We start from the raw sequence: 23,241 nt of genomic DNA, 5'->3' as shown, positions 1-23,241 counted from the left end.
TGTGATGTGTAATTGTGTACATGATGGTTTTGAGTGGAATGTGGAGGTCCATTCAGGGCAAATGCATGCAACAGGACCCTCAGTGGCTCAGGAGGGTCAATCCCACTGCTGTACTCAGGATCCAGAAATGAAGCAGCCTTGTACCCAAGGTTCCTGACAGTCCTTAAATAAAAAGATGTATACTCAGGCACACTTAACATACATTGCATACACTTCAATTCAGCACTCGTTGCTACTTTCAGCCAGCAACAGTGGAGAAAGGGGAAGTCATCTTTCACTTAAAACAGCTTAATCGTTAGAGCACTGGATTCGAAGTCCTCTGCCTGAGAAGGTTCAAACCCACATCTACTTCCCTGCAGAGTGATGTGAGCACTAGACTACTGATGGGGGGGTATGTGGGGGCATTCATTCCCTTCACCTGTTGAAACTAAGTCATGGCTTAAAGAATGCATCCAATGAGACTATTCTCTTGGAGACAGAAACAGGGAGAACAAATCCCCATGTTGGTCACTAGGGCTGACCAACTGGTAGCCTGCAGGCTCCTACCTGGACATCACTCCCTCAATCACTCCAGCTGCTATTGCAGTCTCTAGGCTCCCCCTCCCTCCATCAGCTTTTGCTTCCTGCTCCTGCCCCATGGGTAGGGCAGTGCAGCCCAGGGTGCCAGGGAAGACCATGATGCAGCACAGCAAGGGAGCTGAGTGGGGGCCACCCACATGCACAGTCCAACAGCTGCCCACATGTGGTCCAGTGGGAAGGGAGAGGGATGTGGCCTGGAGGCCCATGGCTTGCACTATTGTTTAAGAGCCTACAACTCCTACCACTGGGGGGGGGGGGGACACACACAAAACAACCACACACACACACACAACTGAGGCACCTAAGTCTGTGTGCAAATTTGGGGCTACTAATCCTAGTCTCCCAGGCATCTAGGAGAGGCAGGATTTCAGATTCCCCAGTGAGTGTTATGGATCGCATTCTTAGGGACTTCAGTTCCCCCATTTAAAATACAGACACCTAACTCCGATATGTGAATTGCCTATCTGGAGCCAGAAGTTAGGCACCAGAATACACAGCATCACTGTACCCGTTTCCTTCGCAAACTGTGCCTTAAGTGAAGCCAAGAAGCTGGAAGTGAAGAAGTATTCTGAAACAAACATTTAATCCCCAAAACAAATAGGGGAATTCATATGGAATCTGTTTCATACAGATCTTTTTAGCTTGCCCCTTCTCCCAAATTCAGTGAAATGGGCACTATTTTTACTACTAGCAGTACTTTTGTTCTTACACTGAAGAGTCAGCAGAAGATGATCTAAACCCTGAATCAAAAAGGAACATCTCAGCACCATGCTGGAGCAGTTGGCAAATATGTGAGCCAACAAAAACTGCCACGTTAGTATCTGCTCTACTAGAAGACTATTTACTAAATGGCAGAATCAAAGTTAATAGGACAATACTTTGAGCCAGGTTTTTCTAGTCAGCTTGGCTTGTGTTTAATTCAGCCCATATACCCATTTGTCTCATATGCCCACGATCTCTCGACAAAATCCAGAACGTGAACTTTTTGGTATAGAGACTGGTTATGAAAGTCACTAAACAAGTGTGCAGTGAAGTGAGCAGGATCCCAACAGGAAGCCACACATCTTAGTGCTCAGGAAAAAGTTTGTACATATACACATTGTGCAACTGTTAAACAACATACCACCCTTGTAATTAAAGTTCAAGCTTCTCCTCCCCTTCAACATGTTACAAATTCTAGTATTGCATGCTATTCATATTCCCCACACAATATATGATAGGACACAGGTATGTGAAAATACAGCCTCTCCATTTCTGTAAAAAAGGCAAAAAACACATTGTGAGCAAAATTCTTCATTATTTCATCTATACAACTGCATACGCAGCATTAGACAGCAAGTGTTTGAAAGTCAATAACATTACACCAGTGGCCTAAAATTTATTCCATATCTTGAGACTATCAAAGCTATGAGCTGAAGAGCTTTTTGTTCTGTTTTTAACTATTTCCTCCTATACTCTCCTACCAATCATTTTACATGAAGGAAAAGTAGAAGGAAAACATGCCATAGATCATTAACATTTTTCAGCTATTTGGTTTACCTTTGCTTTGTCCCTCATGGAACCTTTTCCCAATATAGACATTTTTGTCAAGGTTTCTTCCTGTAAACGTTTCAGTGAATTGCCACGTGGACCCAAAAGCTTTCCCACAAAGTTGAACTGTAAGGAAAGAACATATATGCAATAACTCTGCAGTGTAACAACTATTTTTATAAGCCATTTAAGACTTCTGCAAGGTATGAAAAATATTGCTGAAACAACATTTTGTTATAGCTGCAAACAAAAATATATATATTAGATCATAAATTTTATAGCCATTAAACAAGCATGTGTGGATCAGTTGCTGTATAGAGGGAGAAGCCCCTGAAATGGTAGCATTATATAAACTAACAGTATTCAAAAGAAATTTTTAATAATATGAAGACAGCTCATTCATGTTAGTCAAACTGATAAGAAGAAGAGAGACAAGAGGAAGGTATTTATACTTAAACTGCAATTCTACTTTCAGACAAATTAAATAAAAAACTTAAAAACACTAGACCAAATCTAGTAGCCACTGTACATGGAAGAATTTTGAAAAAGAATAGTATATTTACATCCTAAACATTTTGCATGAAGCAAAGTCCTGTTCTCTCCTACAATTCCCTCATGCCCCAAAATAAGGCAAGCTCATGCCTTTGGGATTACAGCTGGTAAAAGCAATAAAATGAGGGGAGAAGGCTGGGAGGGTTGTGCGTAACTTTGTCCATTTTTGTTCTCTTTCAGTTTACTGAAACCAGGCAAAGGAATATTTGAGGGTTGAAATATGGACAGCAGGGTGATAGTAAATTAATGTTGGTAAGAATAGTAATTATGGCAGGTGACAGTGAAAAACTATGCTTCCTCCAGTCGAACAAAATCTGGCCAGCAAGAAACAACTGAATACTAATATAATTTGTAATGGTATAATTAATGCAAGGACATCAGGCAGCATAATGGCAATGCTTGAACTATTTAGCACAGGACATTAAAATGGATATTATAGGGATAGGGAAAAGTACAGTAGAAATCATGAAGTATTGGTGGGCATGTGGTGTTCAGGAAAAACTGAAATAAAAGTAAAGGTGGTAGGGCAGCTTTGTGACAATATGATGGACTAAAAAAGTTAGGAACCACAGATAAATTCAGTATTTGTTTGGATTATAAATTGCTTCAAAAGAAAGGACCATAACAAGAGGCTTACTCGGCAGTATAAAGGGTGTGCTAGAACTCTAATGTTAGGAATTGTATCAGGATCAGTTTCATTATGGGAGAGAAATTTGTCTAGAACAGATTGGACAACAAAATACTATTAATGATAGGAGCTAGTTAATCCTGGACATGACAGTCAATACAATCTGAACCAACAAGAAGTGATCCTGCCAAGTTTGAACCAATTTGCAAGGACATTATTTTCTGCAGCCTGCCCTTCCATAATCATGGACTGAGCTTTTACAAGCATATCCAGCTTTACTTTCTGCACTCTTACAATTACAGCGGTAGATAAGTTTCTTAGTTTCCAAAGGACAAAAGTTGTGTTATGAAAACGTATATGAAATCAACTGGACTGCAGTTCAGGGACCTGAACGCAGAAGAGGCACAACTTAAAAAAAAAAAAAAAGAGAGATGCAACATGGAAGAGGAAAATGTTTTGGACTAGCCAAATGACCAAGAACCTGAAGAAAGACATTTCAAACTAAATGGAAACCCAACAAGGACTGGGAAGAAGCGACTAGTCAGCAAAGAAAATGAGTCTTCAGGAGTTAGAAAGTGTAGTGTTAAAGTGAAAATTGCTAAAGCATGGTGAGTTGGCTCAGACTGCATAAGGTTCTCCTGCTGTAGAAATAGAAGATGCTGTGTACACACACTCAGATAATCCAGAAAAATTCCCCCGGGTTTGTTCTCCTGGTAGAAAAAACAAAACATACTTACCCAGAATGGCACGCACAGACATTCATATGCTGAAGCCCTGAAAAGTGGAGAGCTTGCAGTGCTGGCACTGTGCAATACTGGGGGGGGAGGGGGGGTCCCTGTTCACACAACCTCAGCATGCTTTGCAGGCTCTCTTAGTCTGCCTGGTGAAAGATGTCCACAGCATGCCAGGCAGCCCTGAGTGACTGAGCTAGACTGCCTCTGGTCAGCTTGTATTTCCTTGCAGCACAATGTGGAGGTTGTAAAAGGGGTGTGTTCTGCTTCCTGCTGAAGCAGCAGAGTGCAGTGAGCAACACACTGTCTCCTGAGCTTTGGGGGTAGAAAAGGGATGCTTAAGGACCACATTCTCTTCTAAGAGAAGCCATAGCCTTTACAGGACATTCGTTCTCCCAGGAAAAAAACAACTCTCCTGGGAATGATTTAATCTTGGCTGTTCCCAAGTTATTTTTCTCCTGAAGCAACCATTTTTGCTTTGTGAAGAGAAGCAAGGATAGCTGTATACTTGTGTTTCTTCTGGGAGAACAGCAACTCTCCCAAAAGAAACTGAATGGCTGTTTAATGGCCAGAGTCAGAAAAGAAGAAATGGATCCATTGTTCAGCAGGTATGAGGTACAGCTTTTCTAGGTTTGGGCCAAAAACTAAATTAGTATTTTGCCTTAGCTGTCAATAAGGATGATAGAGTTGCACATGGGAGAAAAGGCAGCATAGCAAATAAAAACTAACATCTGAAATGAGATCAAAACTCAACATCCAGCAATACACTTGCGTAATATACACCCTGGGTAATATATACCTCAATCATGAAAACAGATATGAAGCTGCATGTTTGGGAACAAAGATTTTAAAACAATCTAGTCAGGGGTGGTACTATGCGACTTGAGAATTGCAAATATCTGTATTTTAATCTTGTATAAGAAGTTTTTATACTTAAGGGGAAAAAAAAAACCAAGAATTCCAGTAATAAAGTAAGTATATCACACTTAGATGTGGTTAGAGAAAGCCATTACTCTGAAGCTAGGCAGAAAGCAGTGTAGAGATGCACCTTATAGACTACCAGAATCAGGCATGCATAAGCTTTCATGAACAAAAGCTCACTTCAGACACAGTTATAATGTGTAGTGAAGAGTTAATTCTAACACCACCAAATGCCTTGGTTTAATTTGTTAAAGAAATCCATACACATTTAGACATGCAAGTCACCTCTGCTCTGCTTTGTACACCTCCAATGCAAGAACCAGGCAATTATAATCACAGAACATTTTACTATTTGGCATCCCAGGTAAAACATGTTTATAAGGCTGCATTTAATTCCTCATGGTCCATGCCACTTTAAAAAGTTAAGGTTCTTTTGATGCCTTAAATCATGCAGACAAACTGCACTGGGGGCAGGTAGGAGACCAATAAAAAGTAACGTGATCACATGTTAGTCCACCATGTTTTTAATTTCTAACGACTGAACAGGCAAGACATGTCCAGGACACCACCCTGAAAGAAAATCATCTTACCATTACTCCACAAAATAAACCAAAAAAAAATCCAAACTTAGCAGGTAAGCTGGCTTTCTAAAGCAAACCACTACCTAGGGACTAAAAAGTCTGAAATGGAAGCAGGATAAACGGTTGACCAAACGGGTAGCGGTAACTTTTCAAAAGCTATGATGTTAACTCAGTATCGCAACAAGCCTTCCTCCTCACCCCAACTTTATGAAACCAACTTTGCTCAGAAAAAAAGTGTGCAAAAGAACCCCTTAGGATGCAATTACAAACCCAAAGAAAAAACAATTTTCCTCAAATCCAACTATCTATCTTCAGCAACATCCTGATATATGAATCTCGCTTATTTCTGTTCTTCATAAATAGCTCAAGATGGCTGTATCAAGATAGCTGGGAAAGTATAAAAATGCATCAAGAAAATATAAATATAGTGATCCGAGGCACATCTGCATAAAGCGCGCTATAACTGTGCAAGACAAATAGTAATGAATACAGCACTTTCAGAAGTCAATAAAGCCTTGTCAACATTTCACTTGCTTTATAAAAAGAAACATCATTGCTTGAAAATGGTAGCCTTATAGTTAACAACTTGCATAAAAAAATCTTCATTGCAGTTTAATGGAACATCAGGTCAATATTTCAAGGTATGCCTTGATTTAATGATTACAAGGCTACTTTTGTAGCTACAGAACAGTTCAAAATATATAGAAAGGTAAGCTATTAGGGGAAGCAATATAAATAAGCCTTCAATGCATTCTAAATGAGGGATTATTCATTTACAGTAAACCATGCTGAAATCCATTTCAAAATGTTGAGCACCTATTTTCTGACATAAATCAGGAGAGGATGTTGGATATATCTCCCAAGCGCTAATTAGAAACACTGAATCGTAATTCCGCTCACTGATTTGAGAAGTAATGTAGATAACTGAATACTCTGGGGAAAAAACAACTTAATGCTGTTTTCAGTAATCTTTCCACACACTGTGTAGTGCATAAATGTATTAGATTTGACATTACCTTAATGCCATAATTGTAGTTGCCAAATTTTCCAACTTGGAGTTGGAAAAGCTCCTCAAAGACGGAGCTTTTCCAACTCCAAGTTGGCCATTTGATTCCTGCAACTAGCTTCAGGAAGATCTAAACCACCCCTATGCAAAGGCCAAACAAAGCACTGTTATGCTTGTCATGAAGTTGTGGCACACATACTCCACTCTGCCATCTCAAATATTTTGGGAGTAAGTAAACCAGCAGAAAAAGCTAAGAAGAAAGTTCACTATCCTATTAAAAATGCAAAATGCCTAAAGGTACAAACTGGCCGTCATGCACAGATTGTATACGTGATGTGGCCTAGTAAACACTTGGTGACAAAGAACTGCATTGGGTATATCCTTACGTCAGATCAAGCAACTCGCTCCTTCTGCGCTGAAGTCTTCACATGTGTTTAGCCTTATGTCTCAACCCCATCAATTCTGTTCGGAAAATCTGATTGTTCTGATAGCCTGAAGATACAAACAGCTGGAAATAACTTAGGGTCCCAAAAAAATTAAAGCTTAGTGCAAAGGTGTTAAACATAATGCTTAAGGATCCTTTCCTCCGTATACCACAAGGCCCTTCCGTAGACAGAGTATATCCTGTCTTGCATAGGGGGTGTGTACGAATGCTTCTAGCTTTCTTTTATATTATCAGGGCTAAATGGGAAGAAAAACTGTGTTTCAAATGAGGACTTCATTTGTAAATGAATATCTGAAAAGCATTTATTGAATTTCTCAAGGATGCAGTATAGATACAAGATCATATTTTTAAAAAGTTGGTATTTTTTTAGTTATTGTTTTTCTTACATGTTACAATAAACAAGTCTCAGAGGCCCAGACCAGTCAGGGACTCCTCAAGTAGAACTGTATGCAAACCCTTGTAAAATGCAAGTCCCAGCTCCAAAACTGTCTTTGGCTGTTCTGATTTAGTTATGTACTGATCTCAGAGGCCTGGGACATGGGGGAGCAAATATAACTAGGACTAGTGGTTCTCAGTCTTTTTGTACTTGAGGCACCCTTCCATAAAAAAAACAAAACAAAAAAAAAAAAAACAACTTTTGTGAATTGACTGGCACCCAATTTAAAAATAATAAAATGCATATATATAGCGCTTACCCCCTTGCAGAGGGGCTGGGCAGTGAAAATAGGGGAACGTTTAGGCGGGGACAAGTCTGACCCTTTATCTACTTCGCTTACACTTCAAAGGATAAGATGACACCCTGGTTGAGAATCACCGATGTAAGCACCCATTCCGTGCAAACACCTTCCTATGCACCCGTTCAGCACAATCCACACAACTGCTATTCTAACCAAGACTGCTGAAAGCTGTAACACTCCCACCTCTTATCCCAAGAGTTTCAATACAAATTTGAGACTTCCAAGTCTTTCAGCAAAAGGAAATTTCCTAATACTTCCAACATTAATTAAACCAAAGACACCCGCTCCCGCAACACCATGAAGCAAATAAAATATCAGTTTGCTAGTCTTTCCAACACCCACTCCCTCATTTAAGACTCATCTTCAGCTGCAGGACAACATTTAGAAAAAAAAGAGTAATCTTCAACAAATGTCAGCAACATTTTTAGACTGCAGGTCAGTGTCTTGGTCAAAGGGGAAGAGATGGGTGGGCACTAGGATCCAGCCACTGCTTCTCCCTACAGCAGCATGGGGAGAACAACTGCTGCCAAAGTCCCCAGAGGCTGAACATGCACATCTGTGGGCCAGATCACATGGTTCTGCAGACTAGATTGGAGACCCTTTTTAAGTGTAAACATTAATTTAAAAGAACATTTTTTTCCCCCAATTCAAGAGAGTCAAATTTTCAAAATTCTAATTAGTAAAACAATATCATAGCAAGTAAGGTACTACAGCAGGGGTGGGCAAAATATGGCCTACTGGCCGGATGTGGCCCACCAGGCCGTTGTATCTGGCCTGCAGGCCCCCCCCCCCAAAATTTAGAAAATTAATATTTATCTGCCCCTGACTGCCTATCATGCAGCCCTCGATAGCTTGCCAAAACTCAGTAAGCGGCCCTCCACCCAAAATAATTGCCTGACCCTCACTACAGGGCATCCTCAACATTGAAACTCAACTCACTTCACAGCCCCCCCAAGCGAAAAAAGTACGGAATAATTTAAAAAATTTTTTTCCTTGCTATAATGTTCTACTGAACATAAATCTGAATCTGTTCCATATACAAGGGAAGGGTTTACATGCAACATCCTTTCACATGGCATTAAATCTTCTGTATGGGCTTCAGCAAGAATAGAAATAATGTCAATGCTATTCCAAAGTTAGCATGCACATTACGGAGGGTGGATATAGATAGAACATGCAATCCTTGTTTATCCCCAAGACAAGCCTGCTGAGGATGTTACATCCAGCTTAACACGCTTAGCGAATGTATTAATGCTTGACCCAAGTGGTCTATTGCAAAGCTTTTAAGCCAATTTCAAAGCTATGGACAGCTGCCTAGCATAGTAGGTTTTCCTCTAGCTTGAGATCCCTAAAATGGAGTATGGTTAAGAGCTATTTATTCAGAGTTAAGAAACCATACAAAAAACCCCCAAATCATCACAAAACAAAAACCCCTCCTCTCTCAACTCAGGTCTGGAGAAGGAATTCCTTTGCTTCTTCCAGGAAACGAGAAATGCCATCAGTCCCTCTATTTCGACCATCCTGGTTGTATTGCACCATGTTGTTAACCTCTTTGCTGGGAAAGCATGGTGAGCAATGTTTCCAGGTTTTAACAACAGCCTACATGAAACTCAGTCCATTTCAGAAGCTAATTAAAACCAATTCCTGGTGTTATACATGCCCCAGTTCCTCATGCCAACAGTTACAGTTTAAAAAGTGTATTTTCTCTCTGATGATACGAGACTAGTGTAAAAATGTGAGCCAAAACTTAATATCACAGAAATGATTTATAGGAGTACTCAAATGCTCAAACCAAACCAACAGCATATAGATTAGTGTGACCTTTTGGCTTTACTTACAACAGTAGGCAAAACAACATACTGAAGTGTCAGTATTAAGTAGACATCCTTAAAGATTTTCATTCAAATTAACTAACAGAACACATGATCAAAATACAGGGTCTATTAAAGTGTTTATATTTAGAAAAGCATAACATCCAAGTTACTTGCATACTTGAAGATTTTATATAGTTTAATATATTGGTCCTTCTCAAAGTCTATTCAAAGCAATCCTTAAAATGCTCACCTGCTATAGAAGGGGAAAACCTGTCTTAAGTTATGATGCACCTTTTCGGGGGGGGGGGGGGGGGGGGGGGAGTATAATACTGATGAAAGCATTCACCTGGCACCCAATGCCACAAGACACTTTGCAAAACTAGGTTTCTGATAAGACAGCTAAACTTATTTAAAGGTCTGCAGCAGCAAAGAGTGTTTGGAATACATGGATTGATCCGTTCACTTACTGGGATGACTTCCCTCATGTAAGCCAGTGGTTGACACCTGGAAAGCTAGCCATCTCAAGTCAGCTCCCAACACGACCAGGCACTTGATGGGGAGGGGAAAACCCCCCAAACAAAACCTAGTAATGTGGACAAAGAGGATCCACCATTGTTAGTAAATGCCCCCTACCAGGGATCACCGGTATTGTCTGTGAATGGTGTATGAAGAGGTGGAAAGAGATGCTAAAGGACAAGATCAACAAGCCCGTCTGGGGTGCATGTTAGTTAAATTCAAAATAGTGACCTTTGGCCTAAGAGAGAAAACTTGACGCATCAGTGGTCCTTATACTATATTAAGAGAAAATTCAGGGCTGAAAGGGTCCTCAAAAAGGTCATCTGGTTCAATTTCTTGCTCAGAGCAGGTTATTCCTACCAATTTCTTGTCTAACTTGCCCTTAAATTTCTAATGACAACTTCCACAGCCTATTTTGATAATCTGTTCCAATGTTTAACAGAATTCTCTCTGATCTCTAGCCTAAATTTCCCTTGTTAAAATACAAGTGAATTATTTCATACCTTGTCCCCTGTGAACACAGAGTAAATCAATCACCATCCTCTTTATATGTCTTATTTGTATTTGAAGAGACTTACAAACCATAGGGTTGCCAGGGACCTAAAAGGACATCTAATTCAGCATCCCCTGGATCTCATCACCACATATTCCCTGAGCAGCTTGCTCCATTGTCCTACTGTACTTATGTTTAGAAAGATTACATTCCCACCTGCTTGTCCCTTTTAGTTTCCTCTTGTCTACACCAAATCATCCAAATTCTTGTACCTTCCCCCCCCCCCCCACCATGTGCCAAGTTTTTAGACTTATGTCTGTTGTGGTCCTCTAGACTTTTTAGTGGGTCCACATCTTTCTTGAAATACAGTGCCTGAACCTGGGCACAGGACTCCAGGTGAGGCCCACTAGTGCTGAACAGAGTAAAAGAATTGCTTCCATGATTTGCACTCAATACTCCTGTTAATATACCCGAGTACACTATAAGTTTTTTTTGTAACTGTGACCTATATTTGGTGTGCAATTCATTACACAACCTCTTTCCCATTATACTGTAGTCTAATTATGCAGTCCAAGTCTGTAGTCTAATTATACTGTACATTTTGTATTTGTCTACTAGTCTAAAAATAAGGCCCCAAGCCCCCTTTTCCAGGGTTAAAAACATGGGCACAGAAACCCCTTCCCTTGAAATACGGGCAATTCTGCAAGCTGTAAAAAGGAGTGTCAAGTATTGTTTCAAACGTATCAAGACCCCTGACCAAAGACATGCACAGAAGACAGGAAGGGCATTCAACTGTATTGAGTCTCTCCTGACAATTAAAGACATTAGTCCTTCATAATGACAGCCCATCCTCCCAGAAGTGGACGGAACAGTTGCTAAAAAAGCAACGAGGGGAGTAAACCTAATGAGCTATATTTGTCTTTCCCAAGCTATCAGCAACTGCATCAAGCTTGTTGTTGAGAGCAAGACAGAATATACAACAGATGAGGAACTGTCAGTCAGATATGCATGTTGGCACCTGTCAGTGGTACTCTCACGTTCGGAGGATCACCATAACGTGGAGCAAAAGGGCGCTATGTGAAGGAGTTACAAGTTCTGGCTTTCTTTTTAGGGTGCTCTTCCACTTTAAGGCTTATGCAGCCCAGCCCCATAGAGAGTCTTAAAATGGAGAGAGCTTCCTTGGTTTGGGAGCAGAAAAGGCCAGGGTACTTGCAGGGAAGGTTTTCTAGTTGCTCAAACTTCTTCGAGCATTTTCAGAGCTGGAGCCAAGAAGACCCTTTGCATCCCAGGATGCGTCAGACATCCAAAGCAGCCTTCAGGAAAGTTCAGAAAAATCTTTAGCATTATGTATTATGCATGACTGGCACCAGATGCAAGGAAAAAGGATTTAAAGCCCCCAAGAGGGACTGGTTACATCTGTCTACTCCTTTAAAATGTAGTTTGTGTTGATTCTGGGATCTGCCACATTCATTTTTTTCAAACCCTTCTGCAAGACATGGCTTCTGAGGTACGGAAAATATTCAGCTCTCTCCCATGTCTCGCTGTGGATCTGGATTACCAGAGCTGGGGAGTGTTCATTAGGAGCTTGCTGAAGGACCTTAGGTCTTCTGAATGCATCTGAGTATTAACCAATTTTCCTGTGCGTCTCAGTAAAGACGTTGACAATGGTCCGAAGGCCCGCTTCCAAGGGAGCGTAGACTACAGTATCATCAGCGTACTGGAGCTCAGTGGTTGCAAGAGCAGCAGTACAGCTCTGCCCCCTAGGTTGAATGACAGCAAGAAGGGGATGCATTCCCTGAAAGACCCACGCCCTTTCTTGCTTTACAAAAAGTTGCTCGAGTAGCAGATGATTTCCTGCTGTAGAAAAAAGATGAAGGAAGCCCATGCCCACTCTGTCCAGGAAAGACAAAAAAAAGCGGGGGTGGGGGGCAAACGTAGTGCCGTGTGGACTATGACACAGAGTAATAACAGTGAACACTTTTGAAGCTACTGGTACCAAGACACCACATTTACAAGTGCCAATGGTAATGGCAGTCTGTTCCACAGCCAGTACCATAACACCAGAAGGTCCTTCCTGAAGCCATTAGGTACCTTCAGTTGAGCCCAAGACAAGCCAAATATGGCTATTTACTGACACCCACCGTCCCCCACCGCCAGAGGGCACCTCTCAAGGTATTCATCCAGAGCCATAACCCCAGGTGGCCCTTTCAACCTGGTGAGACACAGTACAGTGACTATTGGCATAAGCCATTGTCAACCATGATGATGACTGCATGATAATATAACAATTACAAGATTTCCCACTGTAGAGAAAAGCAGTGTTGTAAAGACGAACAATTTGGACATGAAATGGCAGAAAAAGAAGAAAACCAGGCACAGCTGGGAAGCAAAATGTGGACATGAAGTTCCAGTCCCCGAGAGAGGGGCCAGCTTGTCAATTCTGTTGCTTTCCTACCAAATGACCTTGAGGCAGCTGCAACTTCCCCTCAAATAATCCTCAGTGCTTGATACGCATAGCAGGCCAGACAGCACCACATAGCAAGTCAGGTATCTGTCAGTCTCATACCTAATGGCCTTGGAGAGCCACAGAGGCTGACCAGACCTTAAGCACAGGCAGGCAAATGACCAGTGCTTAACATCCACAATATGCCAGAAGCACCACACTACAACTCAGGACAAGAGGCACACTACACAAGGTCAAGAGCACAGTACACAGGGTCCATCTCCACTGGGCAGTCCCAAACCCAGCTAAGGATTGCCAGCCTAATACCATGTAGCCAGTGGTTGCTACTTGCCCAGGACAGAAGAGGAGCCTGGGCATTGTCACATAGGGGGTTAAAACCTACTGCTCACGCTCCAAGTGAATAATGCAAGCCAGACTACCCACCTTAATACCACATGGTAACACTTATGGCCAGCAACCAAGACTAGCTGGCAAGAAAGTTTGTTATGAATACCACCGTGATCTTGCAAGGTGAACGGAGGGCTGGGGGACTGCAACCCTACCCAGCTGCACTGAGCCTTGCTTTGGAGGCCACTCCTTGCATCAGGCTGCAGTAGGAAGCATGGGAAGGTAACTGAGCTCAAACCTTGTAAGACCAGTAACCAATTCTCTCTAGAGCCACTTCTGGAAGGAAGTCATAGTTACGCTGCTTCCGGTCACTCTCTCAGCCAGTCTCCATAGCTGAAGGGCAGTCAAGTCCACTATGCCTTTAATACTCTTGGATAGCAAAGGACTTCTACCAAAACATCCAAGTACCTCATCTGGAAGACACTACTGCCAAAAGAATCCAACGAATCTGACACATGCACAAGTAGGATCCACAGGGGCAATTACACACTGAAGAAACATTGTTGTAGACCATCTTAAAAAGAGAAGACTGCGTGCATTTGGCGAAATTCCGTGAGCCAGCAAAAAGGCTGAGCATTCTTGTTTAAAACAAGTCCTGACGCTCCAACAAACCATCAAGACGCAAAGAGGAAAGCAGCAATGCTACAATATCCACCCGCTCTCATACCATGGCCAGTGGAGGAAAAGGGAGGACAGATGCTGTGCTTCAGCAGACTGTTTATGGATGCCCATGTTCAGGGGTAGGTAGTCCCCTGAAGGTCCAGAGTAAGGCACCCAAACTATTAGAGAAGGAACAATTGAAAACTTAACTGTTCTTCAACATCTCCAATTGGTTACTTTAGGCAGCTCCAAGCGTGGTGGTTTTTGTTAAAACCTCAAAACGGGGTCTAACTCACATGCACTGCACAAGGAACCTAGGCACCTAACTTACAGAAAAGGTACCAGACACCTAAAAGTACTCCTTACTTTACTGCGGGCCGTAGATCATTCCCTGCCTATTTCCTTCTTATGGCAAGTGATACTCTAAGAAAAATGGTTAATTAGCAAAAGAGTCAAGATTAAGTTGTATAAAAAAAGAGAAGAGAAAAGTTTCAGAGGGAAGTTTGGGATGTTGTAGAATACGCTGACATTTAGAAAAAGTTCACTTTTTTCCTTCATCTTCTATAAAACCTGGAAGTGTAGCTGTAAAGAATTCCCAAGAGGGTCATCTTGAAGAAAACAGCACTGGTGGAGAGAAGGGAGACCCAATTCAGGAAATTCATGGACAGGAGGGAAGAGGAAACATGGCTCTTCAGAGTAAAAGGAAGGACACTTCACAATCATAGAAAATTAGGACTGGAAGGAAGCTCAGGAGGTCATTTAGTCCAAGCCCCAGGGTGGATTTGATTTAAATCAATTTAACATCATGATTTACGTCACTGGTCAACCAGCCTTGATTTCATCACTGCTTTCTACAAAAAGCATATTCTTGTTGTTTGATATCCTCTATTCAAATAACTTGTTGAAAATTCACACTTTTAGAGAAAGATAAGGGATTGACTCAATGTACACAAATTTCCAGAGAAACAAGACAGCTGATGGGTTGGTAATCAGGTCTGTTATTCCTCATCTCCATATACTGCTGTTAACAAGGATGTTCTCTCTGGAGAGACAAATCCACAGTTTGAGAAACAAAACAAAGCATCACCGAGATGCTTAATGCGATCCTCTAGACCAGTGGTCTCCAAAGTGGGGTGCGCAAGACAATCCATTGGGGTGCAGGAAGAAAATATTAGAACTTCTATTTAGATGTATATTGGAGGTGCGTGCTTAAAAATTTTTTTTTACTGATAGGGGTGTGCGATCAAAAAAGTTTGGAGACCACTGCTCTGGACTGAGCACCAAGTCCCATTGGGTAGAGTGGTTTTCTCTAATCTTTACTCATCTATAAAAAGAAGCCTCTGGGAACTCTCAGAAGACTGGGCCCCTAATATGGTCTATGGCCTGTTGCGATCTATTTATAAAACTTTTCTAAAAAGGTTACATGAATATAGTCTCAAATAGTATACAATTAGAAGTTATAATCCCTATCCCATGATGATATCTTTGAGCTTCAACACATCTTAAAATTCAAACCATCTTTGTATAGGTTTTATTTATAAAAAAAAAAAATCTTAAAAATAAAACATCCAATTAAATTTTTAAAAAATTGGATTTAAATATATATATTTTTTAAATAAAAAAAGTAAAGCATTTTTATCCACCCTGCCTCCTCCCTGCTAGATTATCTCAGCCAAGGTTTTGTCTAACCAGGTCTTAAAACCTCTGAGGATGGAGAATCCATGACCTCTCTCAGTAGTCTGTTCTAGGACTCTACTACCCTCCTAGTGAGAAAGTTTTTCCTAATATTTAATGTAAACTTTCCTGGCTGCAACTTGAGCCCATTGCTCCTTGTTCTGTCATCTGCCACCACTGAGAACAGTTCAGCTCCATCCTCTTTGCAACCCCCCTTCAGCTAGCTGAAGGCTGCTATTGAATTGCCCTCCCCCCACCTCCTCTTGGGGGCTTCTCTTCTCTAGACTAAATAAGCCCATTTCCCTCAGCTCCTGCTCAGAAGTCATGTGCCCCAGCCCTCGAACCATTTTTGTTGCTCTCAATTTGACTCTCCAATGGGTCCACATCCTTTCTGTAGTGGGGTCAAGTACTGTACCGGACACAGTACTCCAGATGTGGCCTCACTAGTGCCAAATAGAGAGAATAATCATTTCCTTCAATTTGCTGGCAATGCTCCCACTAATGCAGCCCAGTAAGCTGTTAGCCTCTCTCATAACAAGGGCACACAGTTGGATCATTCAAGTTTAGTGTCCACTGTGACTCCTAGGTCCTTTTCTGCAGCCAGTCAGCCCGCAGTCTGTACCAGTGCACAGGACTGCTCCATCCTAAGTGCAGGACTTTGCACTTGTTGAACCTCATAAAATCTCTTTTCACCCCATTCTCCCACCTGGCTAGGTCACAAACTCCTAGCCCTACCCTCCAATGCATCTACTCCCCCCAGCTTGGTGTCACCCGCGAACATGCTGAGGGTGCACTCCATCCCATTTCAGAAGTCACTGACGAAGATATTGACCAAAACTGGCCCCAGGGCCAAGCCCACAAGTGCTTCACTTGATACTAGCTGCCAATTAGACATCGAGCCATTGATTACTAATCCAGCAAGTGTTCTACCCACCTTACAGTCTATTCATTCAACCTGTGCTTCCTTAGTTTGCTTCCAAGGATTTCGTAAGCTTTGCTAAAGTCGAGGTGTATCACATCCAGTGCTCTTCCTGCATCCACACAGTCATCTCATCATAGAAGGCAATCAGGTTTGGTCAGGTATGGATTTGTCCTTGGTAAATTCATGACGATTATTCCTAAATTGCCACCTTCTTCTCCTCCACGTGCTTAGAGATGCATTCCTTGAGGACCTGGCTCCATGACTTTTTCAGGGACTGAGGTCAGGCTGACCCATCTGTAGTTCTCCAGATCCTCTTTCTTTCCTTTCTTAAATGAGCACAAAATAGTTGCCCTTTTAAAATCATCCAGGACCTCTCTCAACTGCCACAAGTCTTCAAAGATAGTGGCCAGAAGCTCTGCAATCAAATCAAACTCCCTCAGCATCCCCAGGTACATCAAGTCTGGCCGCACGAATTTATACACATCCAGCTTTTCTAAGTAGTCTCTAATATGTTCTTTCACCACTGTTGGCTGCTCACCTCCTCCCTAAACTGTGCTGCCAGGTGCAGTGGTCCGGGAGCTGACCTTGCCTGTGAAGACTGGAGGTGAAAAAGGCACTGAGCACTTCAGCATTTTCCTCAGTCCATCACTACCTTGCCTTTCCCATTGAGAAAGGGACCCACACTTCCCCTGATTTTCCCTAGGTTTCTACAAGTATGTCAGCAACAATTCTTATTAGTCTTCACATCCCTTGCTAGTTGCAACTCCAACTGTGCTTTGGCCTACCCGATCTCATCCCTGCATGCCCGAGCAATCCTCTTGTACACCTCCCTAGTCGTTTGTCCAAGTTGGTACTTCTCGTAAGCTTCCTTTCTGTGCGTTTTAGCTGAAGGGTTTCCCTGCTAAGCCAAGGTGGATTTCTCCCATACTTGCTAGTCCTCCCACACATTGGGACGGTTCATTCTTGCACTCTCCTTAAGATTTCCTTAAAACAGCCAGCTCTCCTGGATTCCTTCCCCACCTCAGACTCGTCTCTCAGGGGATCCTGCCCACCAGGTCCCCAAGTGAGTCGAAGTCTGTTTTTCTGAAGTCCAGGGTCTTTACTCTATTGCTCTACATCCTTCCTTTCCTCAGGGTTGTAAACTTGATCATCTCATTGCTGCCCAAGTCGCCATCTATTAGTACACCCCCCCCCCACCAATTCCTCCCCGTCTGTGAGCAGCAGGTTAAGAAGAGCACAGCCCCTAGGTGGCCGTTCCAACACTTGCACCACAAAGTTGTTCCCAGCACTCTCCAAAAAACTTCCTGGCTTGCCTGTGCATTGCTGTATTGCCCTCCCAGCAGATGTCAGGGTGACTGAAGTAGCCCAGGAGAAGCAGGGCCTGTGAACAGGAAGCTTCTACTGTTTGAAGAAAGTCTCAGCCACCTCATCTTCCTCGTCTGGTGGTCTACAGCAGAGACACACTATGACATCACCCTGGTGCTCTCCCCTCTGACCTTATACCAGAGACTTTCAACTGGCCTATATCTCCAGTTCTGTACCTATGTAAAGATCTGTATGGATTGCTCAAAGAACAACAAAACACAATTCCTCTTCTCCCCTTCCTGAACAGTTTGTACCCATCCATGGCAGTGCTCCAGCCATGCAAGCTCCCACCGAGTCTCTATTTCAATTATGTCATAGCTCTGTGACATAACTGTCACAGAGCTATGACACTGTGCAAGAGCTTCCAGTTCTTCCTCCTGGTCTACAAAAATGCCATGGGCCTGGAATAGACATCCAAGGTAACCAACCAATTGTTCTACTTTGTCAGGAAGAGTGAGAACGCCTCCGTAGCTGCCCCTTCCTGCTTATGCTTCTCCAGGTCACCCACTTCCCCACCTACCTTTGGTCTTGAGCACCCAGCAAACCTAATTCAAAGCCTTCCTCACTGGGTTAGTGAGCCTGTTTGCAAAGATGCTCTTCCCTCTCTTTGTTAGTTAGATCAGGTCTCTTCCAAGCAATCCTTCTTAGAACAACTTCCAGTGGTCAAAAAACCAAAGCCTTACTTAGGAATACTACCTTCTTAACTCTAGAAATGATCTCAGAATCAAAACAAGCATCTTCCACTATGAATGGAGGGAAGAGAGGCAGGAACTTGTATTTTTATACAATTTACCCCACATAACCCTACAATTTAATAGTTTCTGTCAAACACTATAGAATATGGCTCATTGCCAGGTTGTTATATTGTTGGATGAATTCTATGCAAATATTTAAACAGGCATTTCTTCTGTTTTGCCACTAAGAAATTAGAGGCCACAAGTGTTCTATAAGCAGACACCGATCTCCCATAAAACACTGCATAATTTATAAGAAGTCTAATGTACATGTTTAAAGTGCTAGTGGAAGGACTAATAAATGAAACCGGGATCTAAACACCTTCCAATATTATGCTGACTGCTGCTTTAAAAAGGTTTAAGGAGCAGAAATAGCTTAAGTAATAAGATAATTTGAGCAACACACCCTTAAAAATGGTGTTTTTGCCTGCAACACAGGTTCAAAGTGAATCATCAGAATCAATATGCTGAAGTATACCACACTTTGCTACTCCAGAGGGGCAGCGGCTGCCAGTTTCCACTTGCTCAATCTGCTAAAATGCCTGCATGAAAACATGAAAGCTTTGCAGTATTGGACTGCTGGCACTGTAACCTTTCATAAAGAGCTGACAAACTTCAGGTCTCGTTTGTTATCAGAATTATCCCCATCCTAGTTCCAAACTGTTTAAACCATTACCCAACTCCCCCCTCCCCACCCAAGAAGTGGCTCCTTTGAACAAAGCTATTCAAAGTTGCAACTGATAAAATGCTAATTTTGTATGTTTTTTTCCTGCATTCATAATAGTGATGATAATCAATGAGCAGAATCCATATGAAATGTAAAATCAGCAAAAACCTTCCATGTCATAAATAATATCTATACGTGAACAGAAAAAGAACACTTCAAGACTGATAATGAAGCATATTATGCTTCATAAAATAGGTAAGAAGAAGATTTCAGGAAGGAAAGGGTCACTTGCTTTTATCAGCAGACTTGAAGCCCCATTTTTTTAGAGATATTTGAAATCAATAAGAATTAGATATTTGAAATAACTTTAGGTAACCTGAGATATATTGGGCGCATCTACACGTGCCTATTAAATACACAGCAATAAAAACTTTGGAGCTTTCTGCACCAGAATTTATTGCTCTGAGGCTCACGTTTGCACAGGCATCTGAGACTGCAGCATGTCAAGCCAGGTCAGAACAGATGTGGCTGGCAGACGGCTCTGAGGATCTGCCTGCCAGCCCAGGGCTGCTTCCCCAGTGTGCTGCAGAGGGGCTGGCTGGGGCATGAGGGTGCTTCAATGCAGGGCTAGCCAACAAACAACCCCTACACTGAAGTACCCTCATACCCCAGCGAGCCCCTCCACTGTTCAACGTACAGGCAGCTGCAGAGGTTTTTTTTTTTTTTTTTTTAAAACTGATTATATTAGTTTACTCCAGCCTAATAGAAGCACACATGTAGATGCCAAGACATTTACTGCACAGTCAATTAGTCTACTGTGCAGTAGACATCCCATGTAGACGCTCCCATCTATGGAGTTTCGGTAGTTTAAAAATTTATATTTAGACTTCGAGACGAATGTTCATTGGGATGCCATCTATAAAATTGATTATTTAAATAAATGTATCCCTTTATTAGTCATCTACACAACAATATCTGTCTAGATGAGGGAAGAGGAAGGTCAAATTCTCTTTCAAGTTTTTTCATGTAATCATTGTCTGATGCTGAGCAAGTATTTATGCACTCAGTTTTCCCAACTGAAAACAGGAATACTTTTTGTTACCTGCCTTTATAAATTGCTTTGAGATCAACAGGGTAACAATTCACAAAGAATTAAGATGACAATCTTACAGCTTACACAGTCTTTGAGATTTTAAATATGGTTTAAAGATACCAAAATCATTTTTCTGCTGCCTGAAGATGGGGGCTACAGGGATTTTTTTGTCTTTAGTACAGGTAGGCAAAGACATACTTTTATGACGTTCAAGTTACATTTCTTACCACCTTTGGCATATTTATTTGCTGTATATGACTTTATGCAGAACAGGCTATAAACTAGCACGAGCAAAGGCATGTAATAATAAAACCTTATTATACATAAGTTAACTGGATACATATTGCTAACCTTAATTTGTAATTGAGCTTACCTTGGGGAACTGTTTTACGGGAATTAACACTTTCTGTCCCAGCTTCATATTTTTATTAATCACTACATCAATATATTTTTCTTCTTCCTTTCCTTCCCCTTTTTGGAATTTCTCAATTTCTGTAGAGAAAATATATTAAAAATTATTACTTTGGAACATAATACTAAGTGCTTAAAATACCTTAGCAACTTAGTTTAACAGAAAAAAAAAAAAACAAAAAAACAGTTTTTCCATTATTAACATATTACATTTTACTTATGTACAAAAATACCCCTGACTTTAATACATTCTCTGGAAGTATAGAATTCTTTATTCAAGAGAAACTCATGAAAATTCAAGGATTCATAACACCATTCCCACTTCACATTTTATAAAACCTGCTTACAATTATTGTTTGAATATGAGATCATCCCTTTAAAAGAGGGGGAAGGGATGACAAAATTAGGGCCCATAGCTTTTTATTTTCTCCGTACATTTGTGTTGTAAACCAGAGCGAACTAAGGAAATATACACACTTAACACTAATGTTGATTCCCCCACTGTACAGATTTAAATAAATGCCCCACGCATTGCTGTTAATCTCGAGAGGAAAATGCACGCTCCTTCAAGTGTTTAAAAGTAAACCAATGAAGTAACAAATCAAGTCCAAAAGTTGAACTGGATGTTTTCTAGGGCTGTAATCTTTAAGAGCTGGAAGTCCTTACTTGCTCTTCATACTGCTTAATGCCCCGAGGATAAATTTCAAAAAACTAATTTTTTTGATTTTCCACCCTCCCCCCACCCGATATATAGATTTTTGCAATATACTAATGAAGCAATGCACCCAACTAATGCTATATATATATATATTTGGAAGAAGCTGTGAAGTTACGGAGGTTTGTAAAAATCTTTGCATAGTTAGATCAAGGCCATGATTTTTCAGTATTGGGAGCATATATGAAATTCCACCCCTACGCTGCAGTCAGGCAGCCACAACGTGTTCCACGAGGTTCTGCCAAGGATATTGAACGTTTGTCCAAAAAAGCTCACTTAGCAGGGGCATAGATACACACCAACTGCATAAATAGCTTGCGCAATTCACGTGCCAATACACAGAAATGAATATGTTCATGTAAATCTCTCTGGATCCTATGACTAAAACGAAAATCACAAACTAGGGCAAGTGTTTGTTTGTATTTCTAAAAAGTGCATTATCTAAGTAGCTTGCCAGAGAGGGGAGGAAGAGAGTAAAAGTACCAAGACCCCCAGCAGGCCTCGCATGGCCAATGGAGCCGGACAGGGGTAGGACACAGCCGACCTGTGGGCTTCAGGTGACTCCAAGTCACTCCAGTGCAGGCTCTGCCGAAGGGCCACACTCAAAGGCACCATTTGAATTGCCCTTTGGTGGGGACAGGGACAAGGAGGGAAAAGGGGAGGGTCAGTGGGATTTGGTGACAGCCTCCCTGGAAGAGAAGGTATGGACTCCAGAGATGCCTTAAGGGATGGGGTAGGAGATTCCCTTGGGTTAAAGGCAGGAGAGTAGGAATAGGTGAGGCAGGACAGAGGTATGGGCTTGGGAGGAACACTGAAAGGGGACAGAGGACTGGCCCAGGGTGAGATGCAGGGAGTAGTAGGAAGCATGAGAAAAGCAAGCAAGCATGCCTTCCCACACCCCATTTGATTATTAGCTATTTCTCCATTTTAGTGGCCTGAATGCTATAGGCACTAAGTCAGAAAGACAGTCACTTTGAAATTAAATTTTCAGATATGCATGTGTAAAACAGGAAGTTCAGCGATTGTAACGTTAAGCTCAGTGGTCCGATTGAAAAGTTTTGGAATTTTTTACTTTATAGCTTTTGATCTCCAGAATCTGACATTGATGATAATTACTTAAGAGTATTGTGAAACTAGCTATAATGTCCGTACTTCTATTAAAGGTGAACTTCATTATGTCATTCACTTTATATATCCCCCGGGGAATAAGGCTGAATTATATACTGTGAAAGGTTTCCCTAATCAATTGAAAATGTTGTAAGAAGGAAAAGCTAAGGAAACGTGACTTTTTTGATACAACAATCTATTAGTAGTAGGAGTCTGAACTTATCCCCAAGTTTAAATTTTTAACCTTTTAAAAGAGAGACTGATTTTTCAACAATGGTCCCACTGGCATAACTTTTATGAAAGGGACTGTAACACTCAGTATATTAATTAAATATTCCCTATCCATTTTTAATACATTTATTTACTGCTGGCAATAAAAACAAAGTTAGTACTAATGGAAATCAATAAAAAATGTCAAAATGGAGGATTAAAGGCAAGAGGAACACATGACTATACTAGTAATTGTTCAAAGGTACTGAATACCACTGATATCCAATCTACAATTCTAATTTTACATTAGGTGACAGAATCAGCAGTCTTCCAGCTTTGGGTTTTTTTTTTTTTTTTTT

General features: G+C 41.4%; 1 protein-coding gene across 1 annotated transcript in view; it reads right to left on the bottom strand.

The window, feature by feature from the left end:
* Positions 1-23,241, bottom strand: part of KHDRBS3 (KH RNA binding domain containing, signal transduction associated 3) — a 185,746-nt gene that overhangs the window by 103,336 nt on the left and 59,169 nt on the right. The window contains exons 2-3 of the mRNA XM_019553080.1: positions 20,813-20,931; positions 2,119-2,235 (exon numbers count right to left, since the gene is read on the bottom strand). Of these exons, the coding sequence (XP_019408625.1) occupies positions 2,119-2,235; positions 20,813-20,931 (236 nt within the window). The remainder of the gene's footprint in view (positions 1-2,118; positions 2,236-20,812; positions 20,932-23,241) is intronic.

The sequence above is a fragment of the Crocodylus porosus genome, unplaced genomic scaffold (assembly GCF_001723895.1).
Source record: "Crocodylus porosus isolate Cpor-Errol unplaced genomic scaffold, CroPor_comp1, whole genome shotgun sequence".
Classification (NCBI taxonomy): domain Eukaryota; kingdom Metazoa; phylum Chordata; order Crocodylia; family Crocodylidae; genus Crocodylus; species Crocodylus porosus.
This window is presented reverse-complemented; position numbering and strand designations above follow the sequence as displayed.